This window comes from Hyla sarda, chromosome 4, assembly GCF_029499605.1.
Source record: "Hyla sarda isolate aHylSar1 chromosome 4, aHylSar1.hap1, whole genome shotgun sequence".
Classification (NCBI taxonomy): Eukaryota; Metazoa; Chordata; class Amphibia; order Anura; family Hylidae; genus Hyla; species Hyla sarda.
This window is the reverse complement of record NC_079192.1, coordinates 417,095,783-417,117,385: the sequence shown is the minus strand read 5'-3', so window position 1 is coordinate 417,117,385 and position 21,603 is coordinate 417,095,783. Positions and strand designations below refer to the sequence as shown.

At 44.8% G+C, this 21,603-nt stretch overlaps 1 protein-coding gene across 10 annotated transcripts in view; it reads right to left on the bottom strand.

The window, feature by feature from the left end:
- Positions 1 to 20,651, bottom strand: part of CACNA1C (calcium voltage-gated channel subunit alpha1 C) — a 423,395-nt gene extending 402,744 nt beyond the window's left edge. For 9 of the 10 annotated variants that reach the window (XM_056517896.1, XM_056517893.1, XM_056517888.1 and 6 more), the window contains exon 1: positions 20,415 to 20,650. In XM_056517896.1, coding sequence (XP_056373871.1) covers positions 20,415 to 20,463 — 49 coding nt within the window. In that variant the 5' untranslated portion in view covers positions 20,464 to 20,650. Of the gene's footprint in view, positions 1 to 20,414 lie in introns of all 10 variants that reach the window. The other variant, XM_056517894.1, reaches the window with a different exon arrangement.
- Positions 20,652 to 21,603: the final 952 nt, after the last annotated feature.

The following is a 21,603-nucleotide window of genomic DNA, read 5'->3' as shown; positions in this document are numbered from 1 at the left end:
CTATATTATGGGATATGGTGATCCACATATATATTTACGGTTTATAAACGTAGCGCCGTGCCCCACCCCACGCGACCGCCGTACCCCCAGACACTCGTCTCCAAGCTGTTTATAATATGGAAATGTCTCGGGCCGTTCCCACAGGTCCAGAAAGGAGCCTGGGAATTAACCCCTGAGGCGCTGGAGTGTCGCAGCTTTCTCAGAGAAACGTGGGATCGGTAGACGGGAGTCATGGGAAGCGATGGCAACAGGTCTGAAAGGGGGGATCCCGGGGCCGCCATGCTTTTCTTATCAGTGTTTCCCAACCAGGGTGCCTCCAGCTGTTGCAAAACTACAACTCCCAGCATGCCCGGACAGCCAACGGCTGTCCGGGCATGCTGGGGGTTGTAGTTTTGCCACAGCTGAAGGCACACTGGTTGGGAAACACTGCTTTATATAGTACTGTCCAGAACAATGCTGCACACCAGCAGGATAGTCTGTTACAATGTATCAGGCGGTATAGATCACAGAGGATTGTCTAGACTGGATCCATCCTGAACAAACCTTCAGCTGTAAGAAGCATTAGGTCCGGGCATGTGGAGGATTTCATCCACTGACAGCAAGCAGACATATTAACAATGATGAGGAATCGAAACACAAAGTATTTGGGAAGGTAGTTGAGTATAATACAGGATATAACTCAGGATCAGTACAGGATAAGTAATGTATGTACACAGTGACCTCACCAGCAGAATAGTGAGTACAGCTCTGGGGTATAATACAGGATATAACTCAGGATCAGTACAGGATAAGTAATGTAATGTATGTACACAGTGACCCCACCAGCAGAATAGTGAGTACAGCTCTGGAGTATAATACAGGATATAACTCAGGATCAGTACAGGATAAGTAATGTAATGTATGTACACAGTGATCTCACCAGCAGAATAGTGAGTACAGCTCTGGGGTATAATACAGGATATAACTCAGGATCAGTACAGGATAAGTAATGTAATGTATGTACACAGTGACCTCACCAGCAGAATAGTGAGTGCAGCTCTGGAGTATAATACAGGATATAACTCAGGATCAGTACAGGATAAGTAATGTAATGTATGTACACAGTGACCCCACCAGCAGAATAGTGAGTACAGCTCTGGAGTATAATACAGGATATAACTCAGGATCAGTACAGGATAAGTAATGTAATGTATGTACACAGTGACCTCCCCAGCAGAATAGTGAGTACAGCTGTGGAGAATAATACAGGATATAACTCAGGATCAGTACAGGATAAGTAATGTAATGTATGTACACAGTGACCACACCAGCAGAATAGTGAGTACAGCTCTGGAGTATAATACAGGATATAACTCAGGATCAGTACAGGATAAGTAATGTAATGTATGTACACAGTGATCTCACCAGCAGAATAGTGAGTACAGCTCTGGAGTATAATACAGGATATAACTCAGGATCAGTACAGGATAAGTAATGTGATGTATGTACACAGTGATCTCACCAGCAGAATAGTGAGTACAGCTCTGGAGTATAATACAGGATATAACTCAGGATCAGTACAGGATAAGTAATGTAATGTATGTACACCATGACCCTACCAGCAGAATAGTGAGTACAGCTCTGGAGTATAATACAGGATATAACTCAGGATCAGTACGGGATAAGTAATGTAATGTATGTACACAGTGACCTCACCAGCAGAATAGTGAGTACAGCTCTGGAGTATAATACAGGATATAACTCAGGATCAGTACAGGATAAGTAATGTAATGTATATACACAGTGACCTCACCAGCAGAATAGTGAGTACAGCTCTGGAGTATTATACAGGATATAACTCAGGATCAGTACAGGATAAGTAATGTAATATATGTACACAGAGACCTCACCAGCAGAATAGTGAGTGCAGCTCTGGAGTATAATACAGGATATAACTCAGGATCAGTACAGGATAAGTAATGTAATGTATGTACACAGTGACCTCACCAGCAGAATAGTGAGTACAGCTCTGGAGTATAACGCCCTCTGACGCCCTCTTTACCCCACGCAGCAGATCTGGCAGAATCATCTATATCAGTAGGATGTGGTAGTTATTCACCCGTCTCTGGATGATAAATTGTTCTCACGTTCCTGTCTCGGATCTATAGATCATATTTACAATAACTTCCTATGAGAAGACAGTGAGTGCTTCAGGGGGTGACATGTCCAGTGTCTTCTCCATCTCACAAACAGAAGAGAGATGTTCTATGACAACAAGCAGAGATCTTGAAAATGGTTCTGAACCGAATATCTATGAGAAGATGGATACGGATCCACAGATACAGCCATCAGCACAGTCAGACTATTGCACAGCTACCAGTGTGACTTGTAACCACGTGTTCAGGGGGCCGATGTCGGCTGCTATGGGGCCCATGGCATTAGGGGCCCCTGTAATGTCCTGCTCAGAGTCTGTGTTGGTGCAGGGGCCCCTATTTGTGCGTCATTTAGAAGCACTTAAAGCTGAGAGACGTGATAGAGGGGGGGTGCCTACCTACTGGGGGACCTGCTTACATAAGGGGGCTACCTACCTACTGGCAGATCTGCTTACCTAAGGGATGAACCCACCCACTTACTAAAGGGACTACCTACCTACTGGGGGACCTATTTACCTAAGGGGGACCCTACCTACCTACTGGGGGACCTACTTACCTAAGGAAGGAACCTACCTATTTACTAAAGGGGCTACCTACCTACTGGAGAACCTACTTACCTAAACGGGAACCGACCTACTCACTAAGGGGAACTGCCAACCTAATGTGGGGAACCTACCAACCTATTGGGTGCCTTCCTACCTAAGGGAGGATCCTACCTACTTACTAAGGGGACTGCCTACCTACTGGGGGACCTATTACCTAAGGGAGAAACCTAACTTCTTACTAAGTGGGGCTACCTACCAACTGGGGAACCTACTTACTTACTTTTACTAATGGGGGCTTCTTACCTACTGGGTGACCTATTTATCTCCTGGGGGAACTAACCTACTTATTAAGGGGTCCTCCCACCTACTTGGGACATACTAACCTAAGGGGGAACCTATCTACTTACTAAGGGGGCTGCTTAGTTACTGGAGGACCTAATTACCTGAGGGGGTGACCTACCTACTTATTAAGAGAGCTACATAACTACTGGGGAACCTACTTACTTACTTTTACTACTGGGTGACCTATTTACCTCCTGGTAAACATACTTATTAAGGGGTCCTCCCACCTACCGGGGGACATACTTACCTAAGGGGGAACCTACCTACTTACTAAGGGGGCTGCTTAGTTACTGGAGCACCTAATTACCTGAGGGGGTGACCTACCTACTTATTAAGAGAGCTACATAACTACTGGGGAACCTACTTACCCTGAGAACCCATCCATCCACAAACTGGGGGACCTACATACCCAAGGGTTAACCCTACCTACTTACTAAGTGGGCTACCTACCTACTAGGAAACCTGCTTATTTAAGGGGAAACCTACCTACTTAGGGAATTTGCCTACCCATACAGAGTGGGGCACTATTACAGATGAGAACATCACGGGGGGGGGACCCTATTATTGTTTGGGGGACTATAGTTAAGAAGTATTTGCCAGAGGAGAAGATTCTGGTAAAGTGAGTAAGATGTTTATCCCTGAGATTCTGCGGAGACGTCACCGTAGTCTGGACCGGATGCAGAGAAGAGAAGACGTCACTGGATAGAACTACACTGCAATGAGTTATAGGGTCTGCAGAGATCTATATAACACTCATACCTACTGCTATATGGTCCCTGTATCAGTCTGTTTAGAGCGTTTTCATGCAGTAACAATATGGCGATATTTTTTACAGTCGCTATTTAGCGGTAGTGTTCCTGGTGTGGCGGTATTATATGGGCCTTATGTAGAGGTATTATTGGTAATACCAAACTCTGTGTGACTCTCTAGTGATGTAGTCTTTGGGGTCCCTAGTTTAAATTTTGCCCAGGGCCACACTAAGTTTAACCCCTTAGTGACCACCCATTGGCGAGTGCTGCCGCTCGCCATCTCTTGCAGGATTTTTCCAGTCTATTAGAAAGTTACAGAACTTCTTGATTCAGTTCATTCCATTCTGGGGAAAAAATGAGCGTCGACCAATATGGCTAGAGCTTCAGTGTTGTCACTCAGCCTTCCCAGGCTCCTGAATGGCACCATGATTGGAGGAGAGATTACAACGCTGATACACTACTCAGGGTAAGAGTGAGGCGACAACCAATAGTCAACCCTTCACTCAGCTTTTCCCGACTACTGAAAGGCTGGGTATATGTAACAATACAGGGCAAAGCTAATTCCTCGGGAGTCCTCACCCAACTTTACAATATTCCTGAATGGTAAAATGGATTTCTGAAGTTAAATTTCACATTAATGTGTACTAGCCATCAAAACGTGTATAAAATCAGTGCACCTACACCTGCACCTATGACTTCTCACCCAGCTTTTCCCAACCAGTGCGCCTCCATTTGTTGCAAAACTACAACTCCCAGCATGCCCGGACAGCCTTTCAGGCTGTCCGGGCATGCTGGGAGTTGTAGTTTTGTAACAGGAAAACACTGTTGTAAAGCAATAAAAGGGGGTAACTCGGAACATTTGTCTTTCAGTGATCAGGGAAAGATGGGTGACTGTCCCATCTCACTTTCTCAGCGACAGATAGAACACAAAGCAACTCGAGTCTGCAAGCAATGCTGGGACTAGTAGTTCCCCAATCCAATGACCTTTCCAAGGTCAGAGCCCTTTAAAGACTCCTCCTCCTCCTCTTTCCCGTGACTCAGAGTGGATGACATTTCCTGGCGCTCGCCTCGCTTTACCGTAAACGCAATCGCCAAGAAAAAAAAAATATATATATATATGAAATTTATAAAAAAAATAATAATAAAAATGCACAAGAGCAAATTTTTTTTTTTTCTTCCAATGGGAGAATAATGGAAATGATTCCTAAAGATTCGGAAATTGGGGGGGGGCGACATTTTTTTCCAACGCTGATTTGGAACACTGCCCTGATCCACTGCCTGGGAATTACATAACCACTGCAGATCGAGAGGAGGCACTGACTCCTGGTTACCATAGAGCTTGGATGTTACTATCGACGAGCGCAGCGTCGGATGCTCCAATATCTCCCGGCGCGTGCTTCTTAAAGGGCTAGCGCGCTAATGTACTGGGAAGCTGCGATAATATTTACCCCTGACAGTGACTGAAGAAGAGATAATGGGGCAATTATTTACAGAGGGGGAAGGGAGTAGTGATTAGCAGGGACGGGCGGCGGCGGTGGTGGCGGATTCCATGCAGCTGTGCGCCGCTCCCGTCCCTGGGCGACTGTGGAGCTCACTGCAATGCAGCCACGGAACATGCGGAGCGCGGAGCGTGACCCACTTCACTCAGGACACATGTTCTGCTCGCCGGCTGCACTGCAGCGTGTGAATTTTCGTTGCTTCCCACCGCTAAGCAATTAATTCTTCGCCTCGCACAGATGTCTCTGCGAGTCTCCGATCCGCACAATGGTGAGGCGGATAATCACACAGATCCATCAAAAAAAACCAAAAACGACGACCCGGCTACGAATCACCTCGGGTAAACAGAGGCGTCAATCATCCGCTGCCGAGCAGGTTAATCATTGCTAAAGAGCTTCTGCAGCATCTGCGCGGCGTCAATCGTTCGCTCGGGTATGCTTCTTTAACTCTTAAAGGGCCAGGCCACAACAACAAAATAAAGATAGTAAGTCAGTTCTACAGAATCGACATTATGTTCAGGTGTGGGGGGAGGGGGGTCACGTGCTGCGTAGGGTAAAGGGTTGGTTCTGATCCGCAACACCTGATCAGTCACTCACGATCAATCCTAGATCCATCTGTGTCGCCGGTGTGAGAACCCTGCAAACAGTTCTTCATATCTCAGCTTCGGACCCCCCATGGTATACAGGGTAAACAGCAGTCGCCCCCTAGATTTTGGGTGGAAGTAAAGTAGCTCCCCAGTTTGACAACACCGCAAAAGGCTATGCATGACGTTTATTTTGGGGTTAACTGTGGTTATCCCTAAAGCAGCTTTTTAGTACAAGAACATTGCAAACAGGACCTCTTATCGCAGCTTCTAGACCCCTTTGATCGTGGTATACAGAGGTAAACAGCAGTCGCCCCCTAGGTTTTAGATGTAAAAGTAGACCTACAAACATCTCCTAATATCTCAGCTTGTAGACTCCTATGACTGTAATATACTGGCACAGGATCAAGCAGGGCGCATGGATCTCAGGTGAGATAGATAGGTTTATTACCCACAATGCAACGCGTTTCGCGGAAATCCGCCTCATCACACTATGGAGCGCTTTCCTTTGTTTTAGCTGTAGTATACTGGGGTTAACTTCAGTCACTAAAGCAGTTCTAATGGCATCCCGGCAAACAGCTCCTCATATCTCAGATTCTGGACCCCTATAAGCTTGGTATACAGGAGTAAACAGCAGTCACCCCTTAGGTTTTGGTGGAAGTCAAGTAGCTCTCCAGCATGACAACACTGCAAACAGCTCCATATATCTCAGCTTTACATGGAGAAAAGTTCATTGTGGGGTTAACTGTGGTCATCCCTACATTTTGGGTGGAGATAAAGCAGCTATATAGTATAAGAACCGGTGTACAGAGCCCTGCTTGTCCTCAGTGTACAGAGCCCTGCTTGTCCTCAGTGTACAGAGCCCCGCTTGTCCTCAGTGTACAGAGCCCCGCTTGTCCTCAGTGTACAGAGCCCCGCTTGTCCTCAGTGTACAGAGCCCCGCTTGTCCTCAGTGTACAAAGCCCCACTTGTCCTCAGTGTAAAGAGCCCTGCTTGTCCTCATTGCACAGAGCCCCGCTTGTCCTCAGTGTACAGAATCCTTCTTGTCCTCAGTGTACAGAGCCCCGCTTGTCCTCAGTGTACAGAACCCTGCTTGTCCTCAGTGTACAGAGCCCCGCTTGTCCTCAGTGTACAGAGCCCCGCTTGTCCTCAGTGTACAGAGCCCCGCTTGTCCTCAGTGTGCAGAGCCCTGCTTGTCCTCAGTGTGCAGAACCCTGCTTGTCCTCAGTGTACAGAGCCCCGCTTGTCCTCAGTGTACAGAGCCCCGCTTGTCCTCAGTGTGCAGAGCCCTGCTTGTCCTCAGTGTGCAGAACCCTGCTTGTCCTCAGTGTACAGAGCCCTGATTGTCCTCAGTGTACAGAGCCCTGCTTGTCCTCAGTGTGCAGAGCCCTGCTTGTCCTCAGTGTGCAGAGCCCTGCTTGTCCTCAGTGTGCAGAGCCCCTCTTGTCCTCAGTGTACAGAGCCCCGCTTGTCCTCAGTGTACAGAACCCTGCTTGTCCTCAGTGTACAGAGCCCTGCTTGTCCTCAGTGTGCAGAGCCCTGCTTGTCCTCAGTGTGCAGAGCCCTGCTTGTCCTCAGTGTGCAGAGCCCTGCTTGTCCTCAGTGTGCAGAGCCCTGCTTGTCCTCAGTGTGCAGAGCCCTGCTTGTCCTCAGTGTGCAGAGCCCCTCTTGTCCTCAGTGTACAGAGCCCCGCTTGTCCTCAGTGTACAGAGCCCCGCTCATGGCCATAAATGTTGGCACCCCTGAAATTTTTCTAGAAAATGAAGTATTTCTCACAGGAAAGGATTGCAGTGACACAGGTTTTGCTATACACATGTTTATTCCCTTTGTGTGTATATATATATATATATATATATATCTCCTCTCCTCTGTATATATATATATATATATAGATCTCCTCTCCTCTGTATATATATATATATATATAGATCTCCTCTCCTCTGTATATATATATTGCAGTAACACAGGTTTTGCTATACACATGTTTATTCCCTTTGTGTGTGTGTATATATATATATATATATATATATATATATATATAGATCTCCTCTCCTCTGTATATATATATATATATATATATATAGATCTCCTCTCCTCTGTATACATATATATTGCAGTAACACAGGTTTATTCCCTTTGTGTATATATAGATCTCCTCTCCTCTGTATATATATATATATATATATATATATATATATTGCAGTAACACAGGTTTTGCTATACACATGTTTATTCCCTTTGTGTGTATTGGAACTAAACCAAAAAAGGAGGAAAAAAAGAAAATTGGACATAATGTCACCAAACTCCAAAAATGGGCCGGACAAAATTATTGTCCCCTTTCAAAATTGTGGAAAGACAAGATTGTTTCCAGCCTGTGATGTTCCTTTATACTCACCTGGGGCAAGTAACAGGTGTGGGCAATATACAAATCACACCTGAAAGCAGATAAAAAGGAGAGAAGTTCACTTAGTCTTTGCATTGTGTCTGTGTGTGTCACACTAAGCATGGACAACAGAAAGAGGAGAAGAGAACTGTCTGAGGACTTGAGAACCAAAATTGTGAAAAATATCAACAATCTCAAGGTTACAAGTCCATCTCCAGAGATCTAGATTTGTCTTTGTTCACAGTGCGCAACATTATCAAGAAGTTTACACCCCATGGCACTGTAGATAATCTCCCTGGGCGTGGACGGAAGAGAAAAATTGATGAAAGGTGTCAACGCAGGATAGACCGGAGGGTGGATAAGCAGCCCCAAACAAGTTCCAAAGATATTCAAGATGTCCTGCAGGCTCAGGGAGCATCAGTGTCAGCGCGAACTATCCGTCCACATTTAAATGAAATGCTATGGAGGAGACCTAGGAGGACCCCACTATGGAGGAGACCGAGGAGGACCCCACTATGGAGGAGACCCAGGAGGACCCCACTATGGAGGAGACCCAGGAGGACCCGACTATGGAGGAGACCCAGGAGGACCCCACTATTGAGGAGACCCAGGAGGACCCCACTATGGAGGAGACCCAGGAGGACCCCACTATGGAGGAGACCCAGGAGGACCCCACTACGGAGGAGACCCAGGAGGACCCCACTATGGAGGAAACCCAGGAGGACCCCACTATGGAGGAGACCCAGGAGGACCCCACTATGGAGGAGACCCAGGAGGACCCCACTATGGAGGAGACCCAGGAGGACCCCACTATGGAGGAGACCCAGGAGGACCCCACTATGGAGGAGACCCAGGAGGACCCCACTATGGAGGAGACCCAGGAGGACCCCACTATGGAGGAGACCCAGGAGGACCCCACTATGGAGGAGACGCAGGAGGACCCCACTGCTGACACAGAGACATAAAAAAGCAAGACTACATTTTGCCAAAATGAACTTGAGTAACCAAAATCCTTCTGGGAAAACACCTTGCGGACAGATGAGACAAGATAGATCTTTTTGGAAAAGCAAATCATTCTACTGTTTACTAAAAATGGAATGAGGCCTACAAAGAAAAGAACACAGTACCTACAGTGAGATATGGGGGAGGTCAGTGATGTTTTGGGTTGTTTTGCTGCCTCTGGCACTGGGGGCCTTGAATGTGTACAAGACATCATGAAATCTGAGGATTACCAATGGATTTTGGGTCGCACTGTACAGCCCAGTGTCAGAAAGCTGGGTTTGTGTCCGAGATCTTGGGTCTTCCAGCAGAACAATGACCCCAAATATACGTCAAAAAGCCCCAGAAATGGACGACAACAAAGCGCTGGAGAGTTCTGAAGTGTCAGCAATGAGTCCAGATCTAAATCCCATTGATCACCTGTGGAGAGATCTTATAATTACTGCTGGGAAAAGGCGCCGTCCAATAAGAGACCGGGAGCAGTTTGCAAAGGAAGAGTGGTCCAACATTCCGGCTGAGAGGTGTAAGAAGCTTATTGATGGTTATAGGAAGAGTGGTCCAACATTCCGGCTGAGAGGTGTAAGAAGCTTATTGATGGTTGTAGGAAGATTGGTCAAACATTCCGGCTGAGAGGTGTAAGAAGCTTATTGATGGTTATAGGAAGAGTGGTCCAACATTCCGGCTGAGAGGTGTAAGAAGCTTATTGATGGTTATAGGAAGAGTGGTCCAACGTTCCGGCTGAGAGGTGTAAGAAGCTTATTGATGCTTATAGGAAGAGTGGTCCAACATTCCGGCTGAGAGGTGTAAGAAGCTTATTGATGGTTATAGGAAGAGTGGTCCAACATTCCTGCTGAGAGGTGTAAGGAGCTTATTGATGGTTATAGGAAGACACTGATTTCAGTAATTTTTTCCAAAGGGTGTACAACCAAATATTAAGTTAAGGGGCCAATAATTTTGTCCGGACCATTTTTGGAGTTTGGTGACATTATGTCCAATTTGCTTTTTTTTCCTCCTTTTTTGGTTTAGTTCCAATACACACAAAGGGAATAAACATGTGTATAGCAAAACATGTGTTACTGCAATATATATATATATACAGAGGAGAGGAGATCTATATATATATATATATATATATATATATATATATATATATATATATATATACAGAGGAGAGGAGATCTATATATATATATACAGAGGAGAAGAGATCTATATATATATACAGAGGAGAGGAGATCTATATATATACACAGAGGAGAGGAGATATATATATATATACAGAGGAGAGGAGATCTATATATATATATACAGAGGAGAGGAGATCTATATATATATATATATATATATATATATATATATATATATATACAGAGGAGAGGAGATCTATATATATATATACACAGAGGGAATAAACCTGTGTTACTGCAATCCTTTCCTGTGAGAAATACTTCATTATATAGAAACATTTCAGGGGGGACGACATTTACTGCCATGACTAATGTTATTTTCTACATTGTATAAAACCTTTTTGCTAGTGACAGGCACACTTTAAAGGGGTACTCCGGTAAAAACCTTTTTTCTTTTAAATCAACTGGTGGCAGAAAGTTAAACATATTTGTAAATTACTTCTATTAAAAAATCTTAATCCTTCCTGTACTTATTAGCTGCTGAATACTACAGAGGAAATTCTTTTCTTTTTGGAATGCTCTCTGATGACATCACGAGCACAGTTCTCTCTGCCGACGTTATTATAATAATAATAACGCTTTATTTATTGTTGTCCTTAGTGGGATTTGAACCCAAGTCCCCAGCACTGCAAGGCAGCAGTGCTAACCACTAAGCCACCATGCTGCCCTTAGCATACATCTGCTATGCACGGTTGCTAAAATGGACAGAGATGTCAGCAGAGAGCACTGTGCTCGTGATATCAGCAGAGAGCTCTGTGTTCCAAAAAGAAAGGAATTTCCTCTGTAGCATTCAGCAGCTAATAAGTACAGGAAGGATTAAGATTTTTTAATAGAAGTAATTTACAAATATGTTTAACTTTCTGCCACCAGTTGATTTAAAAGAAAAAAGGTTTTCACCGGAGTACCCCTTTAACTTCACTCACTGTTCAGTTTCGGGTGGACCTAAAGCAGCTCTCATGACATCCCTGCAAACAGCTCTGTATATCTCAGCTTCTAGACCCCTGTGAACAATGGTATACAGGGGTAAATAGCAATAGCCCCCTGGGTTTGGGGGAAGTAAAGCAGTGTAGGAAAATCCTGCAAACAGACCCTAATATCTCAGCTTCTAGGCTCCTATCCCTGAGGTTAAAGGGCTACTCCACTGGAAAACATTCTTTTTTAACCCTTTAATGACAATGGACATAAATGTACGTTGTGGTGACGTGGTACTTAACGCACCATGACGTACATTTACGCACCGCCATCATCGCGAGCACCGGAGTGGTCATGCGTGGCAGGTCCCGGCTGCTATCAGCAGCTAGGGACCCGCCGGTAATGGCGGACATCCGCGATCGTGCGGATGTCCGCCATTAACCCCTCAGATGCCATGATCAATACAGATCACTGCATCACCCATCGTCCAGCATGGCGGCCGGAGGTCCCCTCACCTGGCTCCGGCCATCTCCCGGGGTCTTCTGCTCTGGTCTGCGATCGAGCAACCGATAATACTGATCAGTGCTATGTATAGGACATAGCACTGAACAGTATTAGCAATCAACTAATTGCTATGAATAGTCCCCTATGGGGACATAAAAAGTGTAAAAAAAAAAAAAAAAAGTAAAAAAATGTAAAATAAAATAGTGAAAAAATTTGAAAAATTCCCTCCCCCAATAAAAAAGTTAAATGTCAGTTTTTCCCATTTTACCCCCCAAAAAAGCGTAAAAAAAAGAATTAATACACATATTTGGTATCGCCGCGTGCGTAAAAGTCTGAGCTATTAAAATATATTGTTGATTATCCCGTACGGTGAGCGGCGTAAAAGTAAAATATATTTTTTTAAAGTCCAAAATTGCTGCTTTTTTGTCACATTTTATTCCCAAAAAAATTAATCAAAAATGTATTAAAAGTAAAATCTAAGCAAAAGTGGTACTGATAAAAACTGCAGATCATGGCGCAAAAAATGAGCCCTCATATAACCCCATATATGGAAAAATTAGAAAGTTATAGGTGGTCAAAATAGGGCAATTTCAAACATACTAATTTTGTTAAAATGGTTTGAGATTTTTTTTAAGCGGTACAATTATAGAAAAGAATATAATCATGGGGATCATTTTAATCGTATTGACCCACAGAATAAAGAAAATATGTCATTTTTACCGGAAAGTGTACAGCGTGAAAACAAAACCTTCCAAAATATGCTAAATTGCGGTTTTCTTTTCAATTTTCCCACATAAATAATATTTGTTTGGTTGCGCCGTACATTTTGTGGTAAAATAAGTGATGTCATTACAAAGTACAATTGGTGACGCAAAAAACAAGTCCTCATATGGGTCTGTGGATGGAAATATAAGAGAGTTATGATTTTTAGAAGGCTAGTGGAAAATATGAAAATGCAAAAATAAAATTTTTGGGTCCTTAAGGGGTTAAATCAACTGGTGCCAGAAAGTTAAATATATTTGTAAATTACTTCTATTAAAAAATCTTAATCCTTCCAGTACTTATCAGCTACACAGGAATTTATTTTCCTTTTGAATTTCCTCTCTGTCTGACCACAGTACTTTCTGCTAAGAGGATTTTCTCCTACTCTGGAGAGTTCCTAAAATGGACAGAGATGTCAGCAGAGAGCACTGTGGTCGGACAGAAATAAAATTCAAAAAGAAAATAACTTCCTGTGGTGCAAATAGCAGCTAATAAGTACTGGAAGGATTAAGATTTTTTTAATAGAAGTAATTTACAAATCTGTTTAACTTTCTGGCACCAGTTGATTAAAAAAAAATGCTTTCCAGTGGAGTACCCCTTTAACTCCAGTTACCAAAACTCCTCATGGTCAAAGTAAACCCCGCCCATGAGGTGCTGCAGGGAAGTTTCATGTAACTTCTCTGACCTGCTGCAGGGAGATATCATAAAGCTTCTCTCCAAAGGTCTTGGATGGGGGGTAAAACAGTCTTTGGTAGGAAAGCCCTAAAAACAACTCCTCATATCTCCTCTTTACTTGGAGGAAAGTTCTTTGTGTGGTTAACTGTGGTCAACCCAAGATTTTTTGGTGAAGGTAAAGCAGCTCTAAAGTATAAGAACCCTGCAAACAGCTCTGTATATTTTAGCTTCTAGACCCCTATGAGCGTGGGGTAAACAACAGTCAACCCCTAGGTTTGGTGTGAAATTAAAGGGGTACACCAGGAAAGTTACCGTAAGAAACATAAAAATGCCCCAAAGCCACAATACCTGTTCTGTGTCCCCTGTAGTTATTCATGTGGTTTTTGCAACTCCTTTGGCCCTGATGTCTCCTAAATACTTTTTTCTTGTTTGCAGCACAGACTACAACTCCCAGAAGTCAGTGCAGCTCTGTGTAATGGCTGCCAGCCAACTGCTTTCACTATCTGTGTGCATGTTGACACTGCAACTCATACACTGTACATGTCTTTTCTTTCAGACTATCTTTCCCCCAGCAATAAATCATGCTGTGCTCTGAATAGCAGAAGTCAGTGATTAGATTTTCATCAGAAAAACAGCAGCTATGTGCTCAGTTGTGAGTGAGAATCTTCACTGCTCTTCTCTCACCGCTCACAAGCTCCTCACACAGGGAGGGGAGGTATGGATGTACAGCCAGAGCTCTAGATCATACAGAAATCAGACAGGAATCAGGTGGTGTTGTCTTAAGGGGGGGGATAGGTCTCACTGAGGAGACAAAGTGGATCTAAAAATTATGTTTTTCTTTCACTTGCTGCATGTAAGTGACATCCGAAAGAGGGAAACTACTCTATATAGCTAATGAATGATATTTAGACAAATACATAGGTTGGTCAGAGGGAAAGGATGGGCTATGGGTTTAGTTCCCCGGAGTACCTCTTTAATGAAGTCTTTAGTAGGAAAACGCTGCAAACAGCAGGGGTTAATTCCGCCCGCAGTAAAGTCTATAGGATAGAGGCCCCTTACACATCTGGTACGCAGCCCTGCCATAAATCTTCCTGACACTGAGAGTAAAGAGAAAACTTCAGCTCCTGGAAACACATCATGGCCGCCATATGTACTGATCAGATGACAACCGAGTCTTCGCTGTCATGGCGTCCAGCTTCCCATTCGCCTCTTGACATTACCGCGAAGACGCAAAACTACAATTCTTAGCATGCTGGGAGTTGTAGTTTCGTGACAAGCCTGATTTGGCAGATAACAGGGAGTAATAGCCCGCGTTCACCTGAGCAGCGTTTCTAAAGGAGACAAACTTCATCTCCATTAGCTACGCCAAAACACAAAATATGGCACTACACCGCCATACGATTAATCTTTCGGACACAATTTTTTTCACGCATCACGGAAAACATCTGGTTGTCCGATAGGCATGTCCCCCTACGCGGCCTAATATAGCGCATCCGGATCTGTGCCTTTCCGATATGTCATGTTTGGTAAATATCCGTAATTAATCACAGCCGAATCTGTAATCATCACCGAGCCGCTGATCCTCTGTCCTCCCTCTACTAAAGGAGCCGCGCCAAAAATTAGAGACGCCAACCGTAACGGAAGGGTCTGTGCAAAGGAATGAGAATGAAATGGCCTGCCAGTATGAGGAGGGAAAGGAGTGGGTGGAGCTTATTGTCAGTAGGTCGTGGAAGTAAACCTCGCCCATGAGGAGCTGCAGGGAAGTATTACATGAACCCTCTCTGACCTGCTGCAGGAAAGTTACATGTGACCTCTCCGACCTGCTGCGGGGAAGTATCATGTGACCCCTACAATAAGAGACTGCAGGGAAGTATCATGTGACCCCTACAATAAGAGACTGCAGGAAAGTTACATGTGACCTCTCTGATCTGCTGCAGGGAAGGACCATGTGACCCCTACAATAAGAGACTGCAGGGAAGTACCATGTGACCCCTACAATAAGAGACTGCAGGGAAGTTTCATGTGACTCCTTACACCCGCGGCAGAGAAGTATCATTGACCCCCTCAGATTAGTTGCGGGGAAGTGTCATGTGACTCCACCGTGTCGTAGGAAGTGTCATGTGATCCCTCCAACTTAGTGCAGTGAAGTGGCATGTGACCTCCTACGACCGGCTTCAGGGAAGTGTCATGTGAGTCCTCCAACCTGCTGCAGGGAAGTATCATATGACCCATCTAATCTGCTGCAAAGAATTGTTATGTGACTCCTCCAACTTACTGCAAGAAGTCATGTGACCCTTTTGACCAATGCAGGAAAGAAGTATCATTTATCCCTCCTATTCATTGCCGGGAAGTGTCATGTGACTGTTCCTAACCGCTGAAGGGAAGTGTCATGTGACTGTTCCTAACCGCTGAAGGGAAGTGTCATGTGACTGTTTGAACCCGCAGCAGGGAAGTGTCATGTGACTGTTTCAACCCTCTGCTGCAGGAAAGTGTCATGTGACTTTTCCAACCAACTGCATGGAAGTGTCATGTGACCGTTTCAACCCAGTGAAGGGAGGAATCATGTGACCCCTTGGACAACATCAGGGAAGTGTCATGTGACTGCTCTACCCCGCTGCAGGGAAGTGTCCTTTGACCTCTTTCAGCTCTGCTAAATGGCGCGCATGACCAGCTGACACTGATTATAGCTTTCTAATTGTTAAGGCAATTATTACAGGGAATACATTTAAAGGGACAGGTCACTATTTAACTCCAATAATACCCCCCTATGCTTCTTTTTCCTCAGGCAGTCAATAAATCTAACCCTCCCCTTACGACAAAGATTGATTCGCAGTCCTCCCCCCAGTTACATAACCCATACAGTATAGGATTTAAATAATTCTAGAACTTTTTGTTTCAGCACGATTCTATTCCTGCTCCGAGGAATCTGTGTATCCAAGCAACACCGGGGGTGTGAAAAAAAAAGTAGAAGGAAATCTCGCTGTGGGTGATGTCTCCTATAGGATCTGTACGCAAATCACAAAAAACATTTTTTTTTAAAATAAAATCTGCTTTTTCGACTCAACATTATAAATATTTCCAGCTGAAATGAAAGTATATTTTTCTGCAGGTTTCCGGCCGGGACGGGGCTGACGAGGCGCTCGTTCTCTTTCTCTTTATTACGGGTCACATGATAAATGACCCCCCTGGGGCACGAGCAAGCGGTATAACAGGTGGCCCGCCGCCCCTTCTGTTCTGCCCCGCAGTGCAAGTGCTAAAATGGCTTCTGCAAATCTAAAGATTTTTTTTTTTTTTTATAATATTTCATATAATATTTCTTTAATAATATTTTATTTACTTTTTAGGCCTAGACATTTTTTTCGTTATCTCTTCTCGTCACTTTTTTTCCGCATTCGTTAAACATTTTCCCGCAGGTTACGTCATCTTAACCCTGCGATATTAAACTATATCAGTTACCACGGTAACGCTCACTCATTACAGTAGAAAAAGTTTCTGCATTCCGGCGCTCCTCGCTATATGGCGAACGATGGAGGAGAGAAAAAAAACTGTCATCCGTCCGAATCCCTCATTAGTTTTCAAAAAAAAAATGGCAACATGGACAGGAAGGAATAGTCATTTTTTATATATTATTTAATTTATTTATTATTTAATTTCTATTATTTTAAAACATTTTGACATTTTCTATAAGTTTATATAACTTAATTTACACCTAGAACTGATAGTAAACAGAATGTTACTGTATTCCATAGCAACAGAATGTTACTGTATTCCATAGCAACAGAATGTTACTGTATTCCATAGCAACAGAATGTTACTGTATTCCATAGCAACAGAATGTTACTGTATTCCATAGCAACAGAATGTTACTGTATTCCATAGCAACAGAATGTTACTGTATTCCATAGCAACAGAATGTTACTGTATTCCATAGCAACAGAATGTTACTGTATTCCATAGCAACAAAAACGTAACTGCGTTCCTTATCACCAAAACCTTTCACTGCATCCTATAGCAAAAAAAAAATGCTACTGTATCTTATAGTAACAAAACATTCTACTGCTTTGCATAGTAACCAAAAATTACGTTACATTCCATAGCAACCCCCTTTTTCTCTTTTTTACTGCATTCCCTAACAACCAGAATTTATGCATCCCATGGCAACCAAAAGTGTTACTGTATCCAAGGTCAGCAAAAAAAAAATACACCATCCCATAACAACAAAACATTTTCTTCATTACAAGTCAGCAAAAAAGGTTACTGCATCCCCTAGCAACCAAAAATACTAATCTGTCCCATAGCAACAAAATGTTACTACTTATGTCCCATAGCAACAAAATGTTACTGCATCCCCTAGTAACCAACAATACTGTGTCCCATAGCAACAAAACGTTAGTGTGTCCCCTACTAACCAAATATACTGCTGCACCCCATAGCAACATGTTACTGCACTCCATAGCAACAAAGCATTTTGCTACATTCCATACCAACTGAATATTTTACTGTATCCCAGGGCAACAGGAAATGTTACTGCATCCCATAGCAACCATTATATTGCATTACATAGCAACCAAACAATTTACTGCATCCAATAGCAACCAAACATTTTACTGTATCTTGGGGGACCGATAATTTTACTGCATCCTATAGCAACCAAACAATTTACTGCATCCAGGGGGACCGATAATTTTACTGTATCCCATAGCAACCAAACATTTTACTGTATCCTGGGGAACCGATAATTTTACTGCATCCTATAGCAACCAAACATTTTACTGTATCCAGGGGGACCGATAATTTTACTGCATTCTATAGCAACCAAACATTTTACTGTATCCTGGGGGACCGATAATTTTACTGCATCCTATAGCAACCAAACATTTTACTGTATCCTGGGGGACTGATAATTTTACTGCATCCAATAGCAACCAAACAATTTACTGTATCCTGGGGGACTGATAATTTTACTGCATCCCATAGCAACCAAACATTTTACTGTATCCAGGGGGACTGATAATTTTACTGCATCCTATAGCAACCAAACATTTTACTGCATCCAGGGGGACCGATAATTTTACTGCATCCTATAGCAACCAAACATTTTACTGTATCCAGGGGGACTGATAATTTTACTGTATCCTATAGCAACCAAACATTTTACTGTATCCTGGGGGACCGATAATTTTACTGCATCCTATAGCAACCAAACATTTTACTGTATCCAGGGGGACTGATAATTTTACTGCATCCAATAGCAACCAAACATTTTATTGTATCCTGGGGGACCGATAATTTTACTGCATCCTATAGCAACCAAACATCTTACTGTATCCTGGGGGACCGATAATTTTACTGTATCCCATAGCAACCAAACATTTTACTGTATCCAGGGGGACCGATAATTTTACTGTATCCTATAGCAACCAAACATTTTACTGTATCCTGGGGGACCAATAATTTTACTGCATCCAATAGCAACCAAACATTTTACTGTATCCCAGGGGGACCGATCATTTTACTGTATCCCTATTGTTGCTATGGGATGCAGTAAAATGATGATGAGTTATAATTCTTCTCCAGGTTGGACTTCAATTTATTTTTTATTTTTTTAAGTTTCTATATTGATAAATAAAATTTAAAAAACTCCCCGATTCTCGCTCAGCGTCCTCGGCCTTCCTCCTGGACTCGGGGATTAATACGACGCACGCCGACTCAAAGGTCAGAATTTTCTGCTGCAAGATCTAAAATTAAGGTTATAAATTCCGGCGATGGCGTCAGCACCGTCGTCCACGTCCTCCCCATCAGATGCATTCTGCTAATTACAAAGGAAAATCAACGACCCCTGCGCTGGTTCCTCCCCGTACGAACACATTGGTGGATTGTTTTTTAGGACGTATACCATTCTGGAGCCGTCTGCGACACTTTGCAACACATTGACCCCCGTTGACCTGATACCTGTGCGCCATTCCTGACCTGTGAATAAGCCTCTGCCGTTCCTTCTCCTATGTATGACCAGGTTGCGCAGTTTCTGTAAATGTGGCGATTATTTGTGCCGCCATTGTTTTCTTGTACCCTAATGTTTTGCTCCGGACTGTAATAACCCGCGCATCTATTTCTTCCTCTCTCAGTATTATGATCCGCCTGCAAAACAGACATGAGGTCATCGACCCCAGCAGTGATCCGTACACGAAGCCTTCGCCCCGCAGCGTGTGGTCCCTACTCAGCATCCACCCTCCCCGGGGACTGCGATACAGATACGAATAAACTGCAACAAACTAATACAATTCTAAGAAACACAAAGAAACTGCAACAAATTATAAAACAAAACATTCTAACAGAACCTTGAGCTGCCTTTATCATTTGCTCAGAGTTGAACTATAATAGGGGGCATGGTGCCCCTGCCTTTGGTCACCACTGAGCTAGAATAAGGTAATGGGTGGGATAAAGGAAAGGGTTAACTCCGCAGGCCCCTGTTCTGTGTCTTCATAGCTGAGGGGTAGTGAGTATTTCCAAATCTGGAAATCACCCAGGTGTCTCTGGATAATGTTATCTGTGGTGGCCCTCCCTTCACCGTCCGCACACTCCCTATTTATGGGGAGGGGGGTGAGAGGGGGCTGCTGCGGGCACTAAGGGGTTACTCAACCCCCGGCAGCTGGAGAAAGCACTGAGGGTTATGTAGATGCAGTTACATAACGTCCCCATGTACCCAAACCACCGAGTCCCAGTCACTACGGCAGCAACCCGAGGGAGACTTGATGGAAGAGGAAAGTGTGGTCCCAAAGGGCGATAGTGGATGCCCATTGTGACCACCAACTCTATGGCCACATAATATCCACGGACCTTACACAGTGACCACCTCTGCCAACCGGACCAGGCCTAAAACCACAACCACCATCATCCAGCAGCAGGCCCTCGGCTAGAGGTGGCCTCCAAACTACTGTGAGGGTGGAGGATGCAGCATCCAAACAACCCCCTAAATTTCAGCCACCTGGACCTGGACCTGTGGATTCGACACCCTGGACAACCCCCCCCCCCCCCCCCAAATGGGTGAAGATAATGACAACTACAAGGACCAGTGACCTGTGGAGCTCTGGGCCACACATGAGATGGAGATGAGGATGGAGCATGGTGGTCTTGGACCTCTCACCTTGGTGGTCTCCCTCGGGGATATACATCCTCCGGCTTTCATTGACCATTGACGACCAGAAATAAAGGTTCCAGGTTAATCCTCTAGAGAAGGCCTCGTCCACCAGAGATACGGGGGTCCGTGCCAAGGCTTGGGGTGGTCCTGTCCGGCGAGTTTCAGAAGAGTCTTATTATTAAAGGCTGGGTGCAAAGATGGTTGGGGGGTCTCTAGTAGTTTGGGGGGGGGGGGTCTCTCTACAGTGATGTGTTCTCTAGTAGAGTGATCACTGTCTATAAAGATGGGGGGCTTGTCTATAGGGATTGGGGGGGGGGGCTGTGTAATCGAAGTAGTCGTCTCCACTCCAGGGTTGGGGGTCTTGCCTTAGGGGTTGGGGGGGGGGTCTCGGCTCACAGATTGGGGGGTGGTTTCCAATAAAGATTGGGGAGGGGGACGTCTCGGATTACCGGTGATGATGCGGGGGGCTCGTCTCCTCTGGTGAGGGGGCTGTGATTGGAGGAGCTGTCTCCAGGGATGATGGGGGGCACTGTGTCCAATGATGGGGTGCAGCCTCCTGTGTCTCCAGTGCAGAGGGGTCTCTCCAGTGCAGTGGGATCTCTGTATCCTCCCCCTGATCCTCTCTGCTCTTGGGGGGCTATTACCTGATCCCCATTCTGCTGTGCAGGGCTCGCCTGGCGCGGTCAGTAGGGTGGGCTCCGGGGCCCCCAGGCTGGATCTGTGGCGGAGCCGGGGGGGCACATGCTGAAGCCGCACCGACTGCTCTCTGTTGGCAGCTGCCGTTTCTGCAGAGGAAGAGAGAGGGGGAGAGAGAGACGGAGCGGCCGCCCCTCCTCCTCCGCCCCCTCCCCCGGCACAGCGACTCCCCGCTACCTCAGCCGGGGGCCCCGACCGTGCCCCGCACCCGCTCCTTACCCCTACAGGATATTACCGCGGGAATGGACCCTAAAACCGCACATGAATGGCCCCTGACTACAGGGCAACGCCTGACAGCCCCCCATACTACAAGACAGCCCCCATATTATGTGACAGACCCCCATACTACAAGACAGCCCCCATATTATGTGACAGACCCCCATACTACAAGACAGCCCCCATATTATGTGACAGCCCCCCATACTACAAGACAGCCCCCATATTATGTGACAGCCCCCCATACTACAAGACAGCCCCCATATTATGTGACAGCCCCCCA